The 15,366-nt window shown below is 44.1% G+C and overlaps 1 protein-coding gene across 1 annotated transcript in view; it reads right to left on the bottom strand.

Moving 5' to 3' along the window:
• Positions 1 to 1,249: 1,249 nt before the first annotated feature.
• The window catches only part of LOC104523530 (synaptotagmin-like protein 4), a gene marked incomplete at its 5' end in the record, with an annotated part of 21,937 nt that continues 7,820 nt past the window's right edge, over positions 1,250 to 15,366 (bottom strand). The window contains 13 exons of the mRNA XM_010166144.2: positions 1,250 to 1,395; positions 3,094 to 3,299; positions 4,222 to 4,321; positions 4,912 to 4,990; positions 5,632 to 5,793; positions 6,453 to 6,555; positions 7,358 to 7,527; positions 9,433 to 9,534; positions 10,003 to 10,094; positions 11,542 to 11,640; positions 12,976 to 14,094; positions 14,712 to 14,805; positions 14,980 to 15,073. Of these exons, the coding sequence (XP_010164446.2) occupies positions 1,250 to 1,395; positions 3,094 to 3,299; positions 4,222 to 4,321; positions 4,912 to 4,990; positions 5,632 to 5,793; positions 6,453 to 6,555; positions 7,358 to 7,527; positions 9,433 to 9,534; positions 10,003 to 10,094; positions 11,542 to 11,640; positions 12,976 to 14,094; positions 14,712 to 14,805; positions 14,980 to 15,073 (2,566 nt within the window). The remainder of the gene's footprint in view (positions 1,396 to 3,093; positions 3,300 to 4,221; positions 4,322 to 4,911; positions 4,991 to 5,631; positions 5,794 to 6,452; positions 6,556 to 7,357; positions 7,528 to 9,432; positions 9,535 to 10,002; positions 10,095 to 11,541; positions 11,641 to 12,975; positions 14,095 to 14,711; positions 14,806 to 14,979; positions 15,074 to 15,366) is intronic.

Here is a 15,366-nt window from a genome sequence, read left to right as displayed (position 1 = left end):
GACAAATTGATGACTAAAGAAAAACATTCTATTTAATCACAATATTTACATCCAAAATAGAAATCACAAAGCTGCATTTGGAAATGCATTCACAACGCCGCTCTGCCATGGTCAATGTGCCAGATGCAAAGTTCTTGCAAGGTACTGGCAAGACGGGAATTCCAGCCACGGACTCTGTCAGGCATCAGGTGAAAGGCTGACTAGAAGGGCAGTGGGGTACACAGGGGCAGGAAACCACCCCAGGGAACCCCATTCCTTCACTCCCTACTTACCTCTCCCACCAGCCCCCACATCTCCTGCGTTCCCATGCGGTTCTGACCTTCCTCTCCTGACCCGTTGTGCCAAGTTAACGTGAGACTGTTTCCTACATCGTTATTTCATATTGAAATGTTCTGCACACAAGGCATTCCAAAGCTGTGATTATGCCCATTAGCAATGTAACCGTATTTTACATTTTGGCAAGCACTGTAGTTTATATTGCACTGAAACTGTCCTTTCATAGAGAAACTTGCTTGAGGTCACCAAAGAAGCCTGTGGGAAAGCCAGGAAAACAGCCCCTCGGTGCAAAATCCCACTAGCTGCAGGACCATCACTTCCTTCTTTCATATTAAAGCAGAAATAAATTAATATATTGAATTCCCCATTGTTATCCTCCTCAAGTTGTTTCATTTTCTGCTTCAAATAGTCCTCTCTTTCTTCAGATTCACCCTGGATCTCAATTTTCCTCATGTTAGAGATATGTTATCACCAGCGACAAATGCAAAGCTCCCATTCTCAGACTGTGCTACTGGTGACTCGGAGCAATTCTATAGCAAGTACAAAGTGTACCACTTGCAGGGGAATATGAATAACACCACGCTGCTGCTTTAGTACAACTACATCTCTGCACAGGAAAAAAGAATGGCACAAGAAACAGTAAAAAAATAAAAATATCTATGTCTCCTTTTCCTTCTGCCAGTGTTCCCAGAGCTTACTGGAATTCAAAGATACTGAATATAAATGATTAAATAAAAAGGCAAATGAAATTTCCTCTTGGTCAAAATCAAGTATAGCATCAGTTTGGCATCTTCCATGTCCTCTGTCAGGGAATTAATTAGTACTTAATATTTCACATCTCCAAAGTTCTGTCCATCAATTGCCTTATTAACCTGACACTTGCCAGCCCCGCGGATGGTCTCTGTCACCTCGGTGCAGGAAGTTTCCTAGTTCCAGTGAACACATTCAGCCTTTGTATGGCACAAACGACAGGTTACTTCAGTTTTTTCCTCCCTGCCAGTGAGCGCAGTGGCAGCAATCCCTCAATCCATTCATTGGCAGCTGACATCATCTCCTGCCAAAAGGCCACCTCCTCTTGCGTGGAGTCCATCCAGTCCACAGAGATGCCATAGCTCAAACCTGTAAAGAACAAGGAAATTACAACGTTAGGAGCTACACAAAGACGTTCTACTCGGTCCAAAAATACTTAACAGCATGTAACTGTTGCAGGCAGTATCTTAACATAAAAGGTGCTGACTTCCCCTCAGCAAGCTGCACCCTTAAGACCTCCTGTTCTTCTGCTAATGACCTCCATTTTACTCCAGAGTTCAGAATGAAGTCAATGTAAAAGCCACGAAATACAAGCACCCTAAACATAACCTGCTGAAAATAATATTGGGCTCAAGGCCTTTCTACATCTTTCGGAATGGTAAAGCAGGTCTAAAAGGGTTGGTTTTCTCCTTAAAAGATCTTCTTGTAGACAGGATGAGGTATTTGTCAAAATTTTCTTGCTGTACACTTCATTTGTACAGGAATCAAACATATGATAGTGGAAAAGTGTGTACATTCATTCCAAGTCGATCATTCAACCAAATTTTCACGTGTTAACTACTTGTCAATGAGATAAAGGTCTAAAATTGGATCATAGCTTATCTTGGGGTTGGTATTTTTACACCTTGCTTATTCCTGTTGCCACTTGCCACTGCATAGTTCACAACCCTCCTGGTGACATGTTAGAGACTGAAAACAGAGAACACACAAGCCAATCCCATAAACACAGGTGCACCTGAAGGCAGACATTATGAACCTCTTCCTGATACCTGCAAGGAACAGTGACACTTTATTGCAATATTCCGAAATTTTCTGTTTGTCTTTCATCTCTGAGGGCGTCCTCTGGCTTAACAATAAATAGTTTAGAAAACCTCAGATAATCACACTTACAAAAAGACAAAGATGAACATGCTATCTGTTAAAGCCTAGGCATGGGGCATGCTGAAAGCTAGGATAGGATGTTTAGAGAGGGACAAACCTCCATGATGGACAGCTGGACAACAGGAGGTGGTTCCATCTGCTCTTTACAACTTTGGCTTAAAAATTCTGGAATTTCCCTAAATCAAGGATGAGTAAACCCACTGAACTAAAACTTCCAGCTAAGCACAGGTCTAAGTCCTTCTTTGAACTGGAACCTCAGGCCATCAACTCCCAGAGACAGTGAGTGTCTCACAGTGGAGCAAATGGCACCTTTGCTGAGGTCTTTCAGCATTACATTGTCTAAACAAAAACCCAACAATGATGCCTTAGTGTACACTCAGAAAACTCCATTTTTTCAATTTGTGATTTAATTCCAGCCGCTTACCTACCAGATCAGCTAGCGTAGCGTGCCCTGCTTCTCAAATATTAGTTATTCCTGCTACTAAAGCATTTCAAGGGAGGAGGTGACGTGGACAGAGTCACCAGGTGGTGCTGTCCCACATGCCATTCAAGTTGTCTTCTTCTCTGACCACCCTTCCCTGGGAGCAGCAATGTAGTGTTGATTTGTAACACAATCTGGTTTTGTGTAACAGGAGGAAAACTCTGGTGGATCCAAGGAGATTCTTGAGTTTTGCCAGTCCTCAGAGCTGATGTTGGCACAAAATGTGTGAACAGAGGGTTGCTATCATGGTACCAGGGTCCTCTCCATCCTAGACACAGTGCCAGTACCAAGAGTCTCACAGATTACTCAGACTCCCCATCCCTCGTTTCTCCCCAACAGGAAAATGCTCTGCAACTGCCCATTATATCTTGTGGCTCAGCTATATGGTCTAACAGTATTGATTTAATGTAAAGGAAATCACTTACCCGTCCCGAGGCCCAGCCTGATTCCTCCAAGGAAATGGTTGGTAAGTTTTTCGTGATCCCACACAGTCAGTTCCACACAAGCATCCTTGAGATCCTCTGTATGAAAGCCATCATATACAATAGTGTGATTGAAAACGGGGTTTGTGTCTCTTTTTATGACTCGGGTCTTCTGGTAACTCTTCTTACTGGTGTCTGGAAGCACGTAGCTTTGAGAGGAGAAAAAACACAGCTTGTAGTACAGAATATCACCTGAGATTTGAATTGTTCCTATAAAGTTTCTCAGTCTAAACATGCCTCAGTTCTGAAGAAAGGAGGAATTGGGTCTCAACATAAGAAATCTCTGTAGATTTAACAGGAAATGTTCCTAATTCTCAGATTAAACTTTTTTTTTTTTTTTTTAAACAAGAAAATCCATTTTAAAGCAAATCTTTTCAGAAAGAAGGGTACTTGCTTAAAATTTCCTGGTTTTGGCTTTTTTTTTTTTTTCCCAAACTGACATTTTATATTAAAAATGGACTTTACTTTCACACATTTCTATTTTCATACATTTTCATCACTTAGATGCTTAAGAGGGCATTTCAAATTGGTCAGTTAGGCTTCTTGAGTAGCAAACTTTTTTGCAGGAGAACTCTATAAGGATTTAAAATATAGAAAAATACGGTGAGCACTTCAAAGCACTGAAAAAAATCTTAAAATTATCTTAAAAGATTTTTAATTTTCTGGAATATTTGCAGCATCTTTTCCCATATAACATGAGAACTGATGTTTGCAGGCTGCAGAAAACATGCACATACTAAATTCTGGAGATGATACAAAATTCACAGTTTCACATGAACACACTGGGCAGAGGTGCAGGGCCCACATATTCCTCTCACTCAGACGTTACTGAGGCAAGTCACTGTGTGAGTCACAGACAGGGGTTGACCAAGAGCTGATGACACTAAGGATTTTCCTAATTTGGCTACAAGTGAATAACAAGGGCAATTCTCTCCTACAGAGCTCAAAGCAACACAAAGGCTTTACAGTGTGGAGGGACAGCTCGGTGAGCCTGAGAAAACAGAAGAAAACATAACACTTTGTGGAGGCACAGACCCAGGATCAGAGCCAAGACCACGCTCATGCACTTACCATTTCACAAAAGAGTCAACTCCGGAAGGACGCAACTGCAGCAGGTCCCTGACGTCTTTGACCCAAATGTGAACTTCGCCAGAGGGAGGATTCTTGGGACCTGCCATTTAGAAGAGAAAAACTGTCGGGCCAGTCCTTACAATAGCTAGCAAAATGTCAGGCTTCCTCTCCAGGGACTGAGGGAGCAGCAACATGACTTCTCTGCACTCCTGTGTTGGGTGCCAGCTCTGCGCTCCTGTGCTGGGTGCCACAGCACTACTACCAGCCCCATCAGACGTGCAGCTGCAGAGGGCTCCTGACACAATGTGCTGGTGCTGCTTTGAAACAGGAACAGGAGAAGGACCTGCTGGGCAAACCCAGCCTTGTGCCTGCCCCACAGTAAGAAGGGCTGTGTGTTGCTGCTACCACACCACAGCACCAGACAGTGCCCACAGTGCTCATAACAGCTGAGGAGTTTGAGTTTGCTGAGTCCTTCCTCTCTCCTCAACACTCTCCCAATAAATCCAGATGTGAAAATTGGATGCAGGCAGCAGACAGTGCTATCAAGCACTGCTGGCTGTGCCTTTGTGCTGATCTCTAAGATCTTGCTCTAATGAGATTACTCTTTAAGCAGCCCTTAAACAGGTGAGGTACTGCAAGCTGCATGCATGCATATGGGCAATACTTCTTAATGCACGGAACACGTTTTACCTAGGCTTCCTGGAGGGACATACTTAATAGACAAATTCATCACTCCTCGATGATCCACACCGTTAACAGCAGAAAGGCTCTGAAACAGAGAGAGTTGTGATCAACCAAACAAGGGATTGCACAAACAAAGCAAGGCAAACAGCTTTTAAGTTCACTGGAGGGGCACAAATGGACAAACTCTGATTTTGCATGGCTGGGGCAGCCTGTTCAGCTGGAGATAATTAAGCATCTGAGTTCTCAAAGACAAATGTCCCTCATTTTCTGAAAAGGGATCTCAAATCAGACCTCTGAATCCAGAAGCATGCAGAAAGCTGTACAGGCTTTACAAAAAGTGGTACCTGAATATTTACCTCTCAAGGCAAGTTCACCTGCATCACCTTGTATTCTGCTGTCTGTTTTTAAGGGATGGTCTTTATGTGAGTAGAGAGAGAGGCAAAGTCATGTCAGAGTTTCTGTTGATGAGTGTCAGATCACATTTACCAAAGTGTCCCTAAAGATCAATCACCAAATAAGACCCCAGAAGGCCTGTGTTCAGAGCACTGAATATTGCACTATGTTGAGAGCCTGTGAGTGTTTTACTGTGGTTCCCTACGTACAGTTCAGGTTGTTCTGTTCCAACAGACCACCCGAAGACCTCAGAGGAGTCAGGAAGGACTTCTGCCACCTCTAAAGGCTTCAGGGTTGGGCTAGGAAGCAGGACTGCAGCTGAGACGTACTTACTCGGGGCTTCAGTGGGTACCAGTTGAGTTTCCTGTTGCTCCAGTCCCAACTGGCCAAGTCTATTTCGATCTCTCCCAAGAAACTGTTACGTCCCAGTGGGTCATTGTGCCAAACAGAGAGATTTAATTTTTGGATCAGCAATACCATTTTCTCTATTTTATACTAGAGGAAGAAAGAGAAGTTAGGTTGTTAAAATTTTTCTTGTCCTTCTCTCACAATAAGAAATAAACTACTCAAAAGCTTGAATAAGCTCTGACTGAGACACTCAAACTCACTCCATGCACTAATGGACTGTCCCCGTTCTGAACACCTGATTTTTTTTTCAGTCCTGGAGGAATACTACTACCCTGACAAAGTTTTTCTGCTTAGCACAGAGAAACCTAGCACTCCATTCATCACAAGGTAAAAACAATATTCTTTCAAGAATTAGTAACACAGGACCAGGCATTGTTAGATAATCCTCTAGGCTTTGATGTACAAGATCATGTAACGAAGACCTTTCCTACTAGTCCCACACCTTGTGACTGTGCATCGGGGAAGGGAAGAACATCCCTTGCTCTGGCTGAAGGCAGCGCAGGCTGCAGCTCCCTATCTTATCTAAAGATCATTGTGTGGTTTTGACAGAGAAATCTTGGGTGCCACACAGATGGGTGCAGAGCAACCTTTAACAGTTCTGCCCTCACAAACCCCAGGGAAGAGCAGTGCCTTGCGGGTGGGAGGCAGGTGAAGAAGCCTGGCCAAGAAGGCAGGAACGTTCCAGACCTGACCTGGTACAGGTGCCTGCTACAACACAGGTTTTCAGAGCACGTATTTGTTCTTACCCGTAACACCTCATTGTAAACGGGATTCACTGTCCTCTTCTTCACTGAAGTTTTCCTCTTACCCATTCTAGCTTTGTCTGGGAGCAGGTAAGTTTTAACATACCTGGAAAAGAAAACAAACTCCAGCTGGATATTTTCCCATTTTGCCAAGCTCTAAATAAGCAGGCAACACTTGTGAACAGTGACGTGGAAACAAAGGACTTGGAGTTGACTCTTTCAAGGCAAAACTAATTAAGAGACCTGATAGGATATTAAGTTGGCTTGCATGTGAAGTTATAAACCTCATTGGAGATGGGTGGATGCCATTAAGAGTCAGAACAGGCAACTGTCTAGGCAATATGGGAAGCCAGCAAGGCCATATATCCATTTTCTGAAAGGCCCACAACTATAGCATCTCTGTGCATTCAAAATCAGGGTGAAATTAAAGAGGAGGAAAGAGGTGGAATGTCTTTAAGTCTCCCTTTCAGGGTTCAAATCCAACTTCTTCTCATCATCTTTCAAACCAGAGATCTCTAACCTCTGTACAACTGCCACTGTGCCCCTAACAGCACTTCTTTATGGACTTTCTTTTCATCCAGATAATGTGTCTGCATCACCGGAGTTATTCCCAAAGGTATTCACCACGGGGAGACTAAGGTTCACATGGATGCAGTGACAACAGGAACTGTCTTTGTAGTGATCAAAGCTTTCTCAATCTGTTCAAATTTAAGTCTGTGACAACGTATTTACTGATGCCAATGGCTCCAGTACCATCAGCTAGAAAAGTCCCAGCAGTAAGTATGTACCAGAAGTCTGAAGAAAGGAAGAGAGCATGACATTTAAACAGAGAAACCATAAGAAAAAAACCCCTCCAGAACACAAAATTCAGCAATGTAGAAGTCACAAGGCACCAAAGTGTCACTCACGGGTCAGATCTGCCTTTCTTCTCATCCACGACAGCCAAGTCCTTGCACTGGGACACATGAACTTGGAACTCCCGGTTCTTCTCATCATAGTCTAGAGCAAACTCCACGGTACCTTGGGCATCCACGCTCCCAAAATCGCCGCTGTAGACACTGAGCACACTGCCACTGACCTGCCAGGTGGAAGAGCAAGGTCAGTGCCAACGAAACAGGTACCCTCCTGACTTGGTTTCTGAACAAAGACAATAGTCTGAAAAGTGCATTCCCAGAGAAATAATCTGCAATTTCTTGTGTAGTATTCTGTCCTTGACACAGAAATAGTACACATCTGCAGCTGTGCTCAAAGAAGCAAGTGTTGGGGAACCCGAATAAGGGTCTCACAAGGATGTGCTATCCTAGATGAGGACTTAGAAGCACTATTCTCCTGAATGCTCAATAAATGCCAGAGATTTTTTGCCCCTAAATCCCAAAACTTTGAGAAATTAAGTCAAATATTACTGTGGGGGCCACACAAGTCTCCTCCCCTTCCCTCTGCTTACAGTACAAACAGCTGCTATGCTGACCCAGTCTCATCACTAAGAAAGAGAGAGAAGTTGAACTATCTGTATATGAACTTTTTATTTGTGGTAGTTATAGTCACACAATTGTAAATCAATTTTTAAAATAGGCTAGTAAGAACTGTATCAGACTAAGAAATACAGGAAAAACCATTACTATCTTGTTGCTTGTTCACAATGTGCACGGAGCTGTACAGAAGAGAAATAGATATAACGCCTGTCCTGAAGAGCCACTGTACCAGCAGAGCCAGCTGGTGTGCATCTCCTTTTCACAAAGGCACAGCAAATGACATTGCTACAGGTATAAATCACAAGCAGGGCACGCAAGAGTCACTTGCTTTCCCAGAACAAACCACATTTGCCCACAGGCCTTGGGGTTCTTTTTTCAAGGCTTTGTCTTGCACTGGTAGAAAGGGATGAAGCAGAAATAAAACACAGCTCCAGAAAAATGAGAGAACTTTCTGTTGCACCAGTCACTCGTGATTCCTGATGGGCTAACGTAAAAGCTAATGCCATTTACACAGAAATAATTAACCCTCTTGGCACTGTTCTGTGGTACAGTCATGAACATTTATCAAAAAACTCTCCAATTCTTCTTTTGTCTTCCCCTACTTCTTTTGGTTCTGAACGTCATTCTATTCTAACCTACAAGAACCTGCTAAACATCTCCTCTCAGTCCTTGGAGATGCATTTACCATCCCATCAGGATAATCACCCCAGCAGAGAATCCTGAGCAGGATTTTCAAGAACACCTGTGTGAGGTGGACACAAAAAGCTCATTTATGGCTCCCAGACTCCCTCTAGGAGAACAACTCATGTGCCCCAAAGTTCAAGGGTTTTTTTAACATATTTATCTACATTCATGACCCCTCCCTACCAGTTTTGCTTCACATATATTCTTTAAATCTCACATATACACCTTGGAGATACCTGTAACAGTAATATAGCAAATTCAAGCACTTTTAAGCAGCCCCCCACAAAACACTGTCTCTAATGAATCTTTTAAAAATGCTCAACTAAACACACTCAGCTCTTTTCAGCTCTCCTTATAAACTGAAGCTCTAGATCATGCTTTTGCTGTCCAACTCCGAGTTCCCTCAAATTTGCTGATAAAATGAAGGGGGGCACTTGTCTGCAGTCCCAGCTCTCTCGGAGCCAGACCATGAACATGTCACTTAATAGCTGTGTGCCTCATTTCCCCACGTAGAAAAACGCTCCCCCCCTCTTTCCTGCACACTGCCAGTCTTCAGAGCATCTGCGTCTGGAGCATCTGGAGCGGGGGCTATTGCTTACTGTGAATTGTCTAACAATCACCCAGTGGGTCTCTAATTTGAGATGGTACCTGGAGACACTCCTTTAACGCAAGTTAAGTAATTAACCATTACCATTCTTTTAATAATGTACCACACAGAAACCAACAGGATACTCAGGAGGCCACATCATCAGTATCATCCTAAATGCAGTGTCACTGCACCTGACTGAGGAACCCTATCTAGCAAGATGTACGCATTAAATACCTACCGAGGAGACAGATGCCATGTCGGACGAGTGGCTGCCAATGCTAGGCGTCTTTTTGTGCTTGTTAAACTGGAAGCTGATTTCCGAAGCCGTGTCTGATTCAGTCTGCTCAGAAAACAACAAGCATCTTTAAGCTCTGCCGTATGAGCACTCTGCAACACTACAGAGAGAAAACAGTAGCTCAGCAGAGTCCCGTTAAGCAGCGATCAGGTTAGGAGAGTGGAGGAGAGCGCAGGGAGTCTCCCCAGAGGCATTCCCTCCGACCGACCGGCAGCGAACGTCATCATTAACTGCCTCCAAACAGGGCTGCATGCAAGCGCCTGGGCTCTTGGGAAGGGCACGGAATAGTGTGGTTTGAGACAGAGGGAAACACTAAAACTCCTCCAGGATAGAAGGTTGGTCTGGGCTATGCGTTTTTTTTTTCTTAAAGCTTTTCTCGTTTATTTATGACATAACCAAGGCATGCTCTAGAGCAAGTACTGTTGGCATCCAGCAAAAACATTCTCATGAAACTGTCTGCCATTCAGGGGATGCTGTGAACATTATTCCAGCTGTTTCTGGCATCTAGCCTACCTCAGACAACAGGAGAGGTGAGGATCTGCTCAGCTCTTTGACTCTTTCAGGTTCAAGAAACTGATGGGTTATCAAATGAGGTTTACTGTATGCTGTAGGTACAAACAACAACAAAAAGGCATCAAGGTATCTTGTCAGTCAGGAAAATATAAGAAAGTCACATTTTTGTTTAAGGGCACAAGGAAAGAGGAAACGCTTGTGGGAGGCAACAGAGCACCACCCACTTGCCTCTTCTCTGTCATCTGCAGTTGAAGCTGATGCTCCCCAAAACTAATAGCGAAGATCTTAAAGCCATTTTAAACGCGTTTTCGTTCAATCTGTCAGCGTGTGCCCACTCCCTCTAGTGGCTAATTTAATTAACTGATTAGCCTGAGGATGTGTATCTCCTTTGCACCACTTTCTCTGCGTAAATTTAATTTAGACTAAAACCATACAGATATGCCTCCTTGTCCAAGAAACCAAACATGCTCATATTTCCTCCTGTAGCACCCTGCCCTGTGCAAAAGAGCTGCAAAATACGTATATCTACAATTTCACCTCTGCTAGACAGAGGTGGACAATAGCCTGAAAGAAAATAAATCAGAAAGCTTCACATCAACTGAGAAAGATAGTTACTGGACTGCTTAAATGTCTAAATAAAACCTATTTGTTCTATCTATATCTTTTCTCAATAACTCCCTTGAAGGTGATTATCTACATTCCAGAAGAACTTGTTTTTAGAAGATATGTATGCAGAAACATGCAGGCACATATACATACTTAGTTCACATATTAGCTATGATGATGCATTCTTCAGTGCTCAAATGTCCAAGAGCTTCTCTGGCATTTTCCTTTTATAAGATTTACCTTTTACGGTAAGCTACCTTTTACGTGATTTACCAATCATTTGATATTTACTGGTTTTATTTCCAAATAATTTCACAGAGGCTGCTGCTGCCTTCCTTCAGGCCCCCTTCCTTGGCTGCAGCTTTCTTGGCCATAGGCTTCTTCATCTTTGCTGCTGCTTTCTTGGCTGCCTTCTCCTTAGCTTCTCTTGGTTTCTCAGGGAGAAACTGCCACCACAAAGCATGTCCCAGCTGGTAGCTGAGGAGATCAGTCCAGCACACAGGGTCTGCTCTGGGTGAGGTGAGAAGCCTAGGCTGGGCACTGCAAGCCTTGTGAGTGTGTGACAGGAGTTCGTGGCACGACTCACATGCTGGACAGGAGGTCTGGCACCTCCGATGAATCCACTGCACAGGCTGCTGTGCCGCTCCCTCAGTACTCGGTGGGGGAAGAGCAGAGACAGGTACAAGCATCTTGCCAACCCTTTGAAGCCCTCGTGTTTTTTGCTGAAGACACAGAGTAACTTAGCATCAATCTAGCTGAAATTTCCTGGCTCTGAATTTAATTTTAGGCACTATAAGCTCTCTAATTTGATGAAGAAACAATATGTCATTTTCCTTGCCTGGTACATGCACAGAAGCACCAGGGATGCAGAACTTAGGCATCATGTATTACCTTCAGGGAATATAAACCAAAACGGAGAAAGATGTTACTCACTCTCTGTGGTTGTATAAATGTTCACCATGCTCTTTGCAAGATTAATGCTATTTGCTCGGGCCAGCGCCTGAGCGGCAGGAGAATGATCCCCATCTTCCTCTGGAATACAGAAAAAGCCAGATCAACACAGTAAATAAATAAACAGAAATGGGCAGTGTGTCAACAAGCACGCGTGTGTCTCTCTCCTGGCTTGTTCACTCTGCTTAGAGCACACTGCAGTTACATTACACAGGGTTGCTTCCAAATCACCAGTGTGCTTTATTGTCTCTCCCTGAGAATAACTCTTCATACTATGATGGAAAATGTAAACACTGGAGTAACCCAGTCTCTAAACCAGACCAGCACTTGCAAAGAGCTTCCAGTGCAACACAATCATCTAGTAAAATAATCCTGAAATGAATGTAATAAGGCAAAAAAACCCTGAGAAATATAAGAATGATCTGGCATAGAAAGGAAAAAAAACACGTTCACCTGAAGTGCAACTCAGGATTTTCACAGAAATGTTACATGAGGTAGGAAATAAGCCAAGAACTGACACAGCGGAAAATCAAAATCAGACAAGTCTATGGAAAATGATCTCAAACGGGTCTTACCCAGGTACATGAGGACAGGAAATTTGGAAGAAGTAGAGAAGCAGCTCTCTCTTCCTAGGTCTTTGCTTGTCAGAGAGCAGAGCTGTGGGCAGTTACAGCCCACATGTAAAATGAATTGCAATTAACCATAACTTTTGCTCATAGTAACAGTCACTACAAGAGCCTATCAAACCCAGAGGAAGAGACTGATAAAGTGGTGACACTACTGACACCATCATGGCTGAGAATGTGGTATCAGAACCCAGAAAGATCAGACTCCTTGCTTAGACCACTTTGGTTGCAGTTTAATATCCAAATTCACTTGCAGATTCCCAAAAGATCCAAAATGGCATTTAAACACTGACAGCCAGCTGATACATCAAGGTAGCCTAACAGCCCATGTATTTATTAAACATTTTGCTTCACATTTTATTTCTTCTATTTGTGTTAGGCTTATTTCTACCACCACAAAGAATTCCTCCAGCCACACGTTTGAAGAAAGTAGAGTCCTCCCAGTGAGTGAAGTAAATTAAGTTCCTGTGACCTGTTATAGGTAGCACTAAAGCAACGGAAGGCTGCCCCAAGCTGAGATGCTTGCAGGTAAAGCACGAGGGCTGGTAGCAGGGAGGAAGGCAAGGGACATGGCACTGCCCCTTTTACACTCACACCGTGCTACACAGGATTTGTTTCCAGAGCTGTTTGCTAAACACATTCCACACATGCTGCCTCTGCTCAAATCACAATATAGGATAAATGGACAAATAAAGAAAATGTGAAAAATGCAGAAGGGCTAGGGAAGAAAACAGGCTTAGGGAGGACTCTCCATTGGGATGTCACAGGGTGCGGTTACAGCCCTCAGTACCTGAGTAAACAGCTGAGTCCGTTCCCTGAACGGCTTCTCTCTCTCTGGCTGGTTCACCAGGTGTTGGCTTGTCTGAAGACTCACACATTTTTTCCTCAGGTAGCTCTCCATTTATTTCCATGTTGTCATGAGTGCCCAAGTCAGATCTTCCCTCTTTCTCATCATCGTTTTCACCATCTGTAAGCACAGGCTCGATCAGTATCTGCACCCCGCTCGCCAGTGAAATCGCTGTGTACTTGGGCTCTTCTGCCATGATGCACGCATCCGTAGGCGGCTCTGGCTCAAACGTGCTGCCAGACACTTCTTTGGTAGGCGACTCGATTTTGACGGAAGGCGCTCGCACAGGCAATCTGGATTTCTTGGAGCAGCGCTGTGCTGCCTTCTCTTCCTCTGGCACCGGTGGCTTCCCATTGCTTTCACTCAGCGAGTTATTTTTTGTAACCAGGCCGCCTTTGCTCTTGGCATACGTGGATCTAGGAACGATGGAAACTGAGCCCTTCCTTGCAGGGGCTACATAGCTTGGTTCTTCCTCGCTAGAAGACAAGGTTATTGTCCTTTTGTAAAGGGTTCTTGTTTTGGTGAAGGCGCCAGGTTTTTCTTCGCTGTTCTGACCTTGCCCAGACTGCACAGAGAGTGAGCGGCACAGCTTGAACTGCCGACCGTCTGTCCCCACCCAGCTCGGGTCCTCCGGCACATTTCCCACTGTCACAGAGTCTGCTCCCTTCTCCCAGAAGTTCTTCAAGTTCTTGAAATGTTCACGATCGAGGCCGATATCCTCCTGTTTGTTACTCATTGATGAGATTGTATAGTTCACATCTTGCTTCACAGCCTGGCTGCTGTCTCCCTCTGCGCTCAGTGGTTTGGGCCTTGCCAGCAGCTCTCTCTTTGCGAGGCTGTTCTCTGCTGGCCCCACATGATTCACAGATTGCTCGGACCTGGAGAAAGTTCTGCTTGGTTTCCTCTTAACTGGTATCTTGCTGGGAGCACAAGTTTCTTCGGGTGGAGTTTTTGCTCCCACTGTGGTGCCAGTGGCTCCATCAAGAGCTTCTCCAGCCGCACTGCTGGGCTGAGGCACAGCATCCTCTGAGAGTTTGGTGGGCAATGGAGATACTCCGTGACCTACAACAAGAACAAATGCTCACAGCCTGTCCCACCACATCACATTGTATTTCCCTGGAAGGTATGGGCTGCAGCTTCTCAACAGTAAGCTGTGGGAAGTTAATTAAAATATGTTCCTAATTCATCCCCATTTTGAGACTCTAGCAAGCCTCCTTCCATCTGAAGAAAGCCCTGAAAACCCCAGTGCTTCTCTCTGCAACAGGACACAAAAAAAATCCACTGAGCTCTAAATTGATGCTGTGAGTCAGGGATTTGTTCACAGCTTTGCTTTCAGTTTGACAGCTTTCCTACTGGCTATTTGCTATGTACCAAATATAAACTATACATTCAAGGCAGGAAAGAGAAGGTAACTTGGATCTGTGGGTTAAGAAGCTGTGAGCCAAGCACTCAGTTTAAAATGTACTGAGAGCCAGGAGAAGATTTAGTCATTGTATTTCTTTCTCTGGTCCCTGCTGCCTTGGGCATAATTCATACACATGTTGGCAGGCCATTCTTACGTGCCAAGGTAAGAAATACTCTTTGTTATAAACTTGTACACACACAGAATAGCATCTTCTCTCTTGGTGTTTAATGTTGAATAACAAAAATGCCAATAGCTCACTGAACCAAAACCTTACCTTTTCTAGATAAATGCAAGCTGTTTGCTGCAGCCACAAATGGACTTGTTTCAGTGTCACTCTCTGAGGAAGAGTCATCATGTATACTGGATCTCTGAATGGAAAACAAACTCTATCAGTGTATATAAACTGTCAAGACTGGAAAGATTTATTTTATGTGAGCACAGACACCAGGCCAGGCAGTCTGTGGAGTCCCTAGCAGTAGATACAGACTGTGTGGAGGTCCAAGGAATAACGAAACAAAGAGCAGAGGCTGGGCCTGTACTACCTTGTGTGATGCAGACAGCGGGACAGGCAGTCTCGGCTTTGGTTTTGGCAAGATTTTACGCTCCTCGGTGGTATCAAGAGCAGATGTGCTGGATCTGTGGGACAGGAGAAAAGCCTGAGCAAGTTGATCAGTGGTAGTGATGTGCCTGGTAGGGTGATCAGGCAGTCCTTAACACTGGCTCAGTTCTGCTCAGCTACTTTGCCACTTTTATCTACTGACCCAGCCCAACATAAGGCTGGAAAGAGCTGGTGCTTTGCTTTATTTCCTGTGTTACTCTTGAAAAGATTGGGGAACATGTTCAATGGCCTGAATTTTGAGTAAGGATGAGTCTGCCACTGCAGTCAATACAGAACTTGCTCAACAAAAACAATGGTGTCAACTTCTAGG

This window comes from Antrostomus carolinensis, unplaced genomic scaffold (assembly GCF_000700745.2).
Source record: "Antrostomus carolinensis isolate BGI_N321 unplaced genomic scaffold, ASM70074v2 scaffold43624, whole genome shotgun sequence".
In the NCBI taxonomy this organism is placed as follows: domain Eukaryota; kingdom Metazoa; phylum Chordata; class Aves; order Caprimulgiformes; family Caprimulgidae; genus Antrostomus; species Antrostomus carolinensis.
This window is presented reverse-complemented; position numbering and strand designations above follow the sequence as displayed.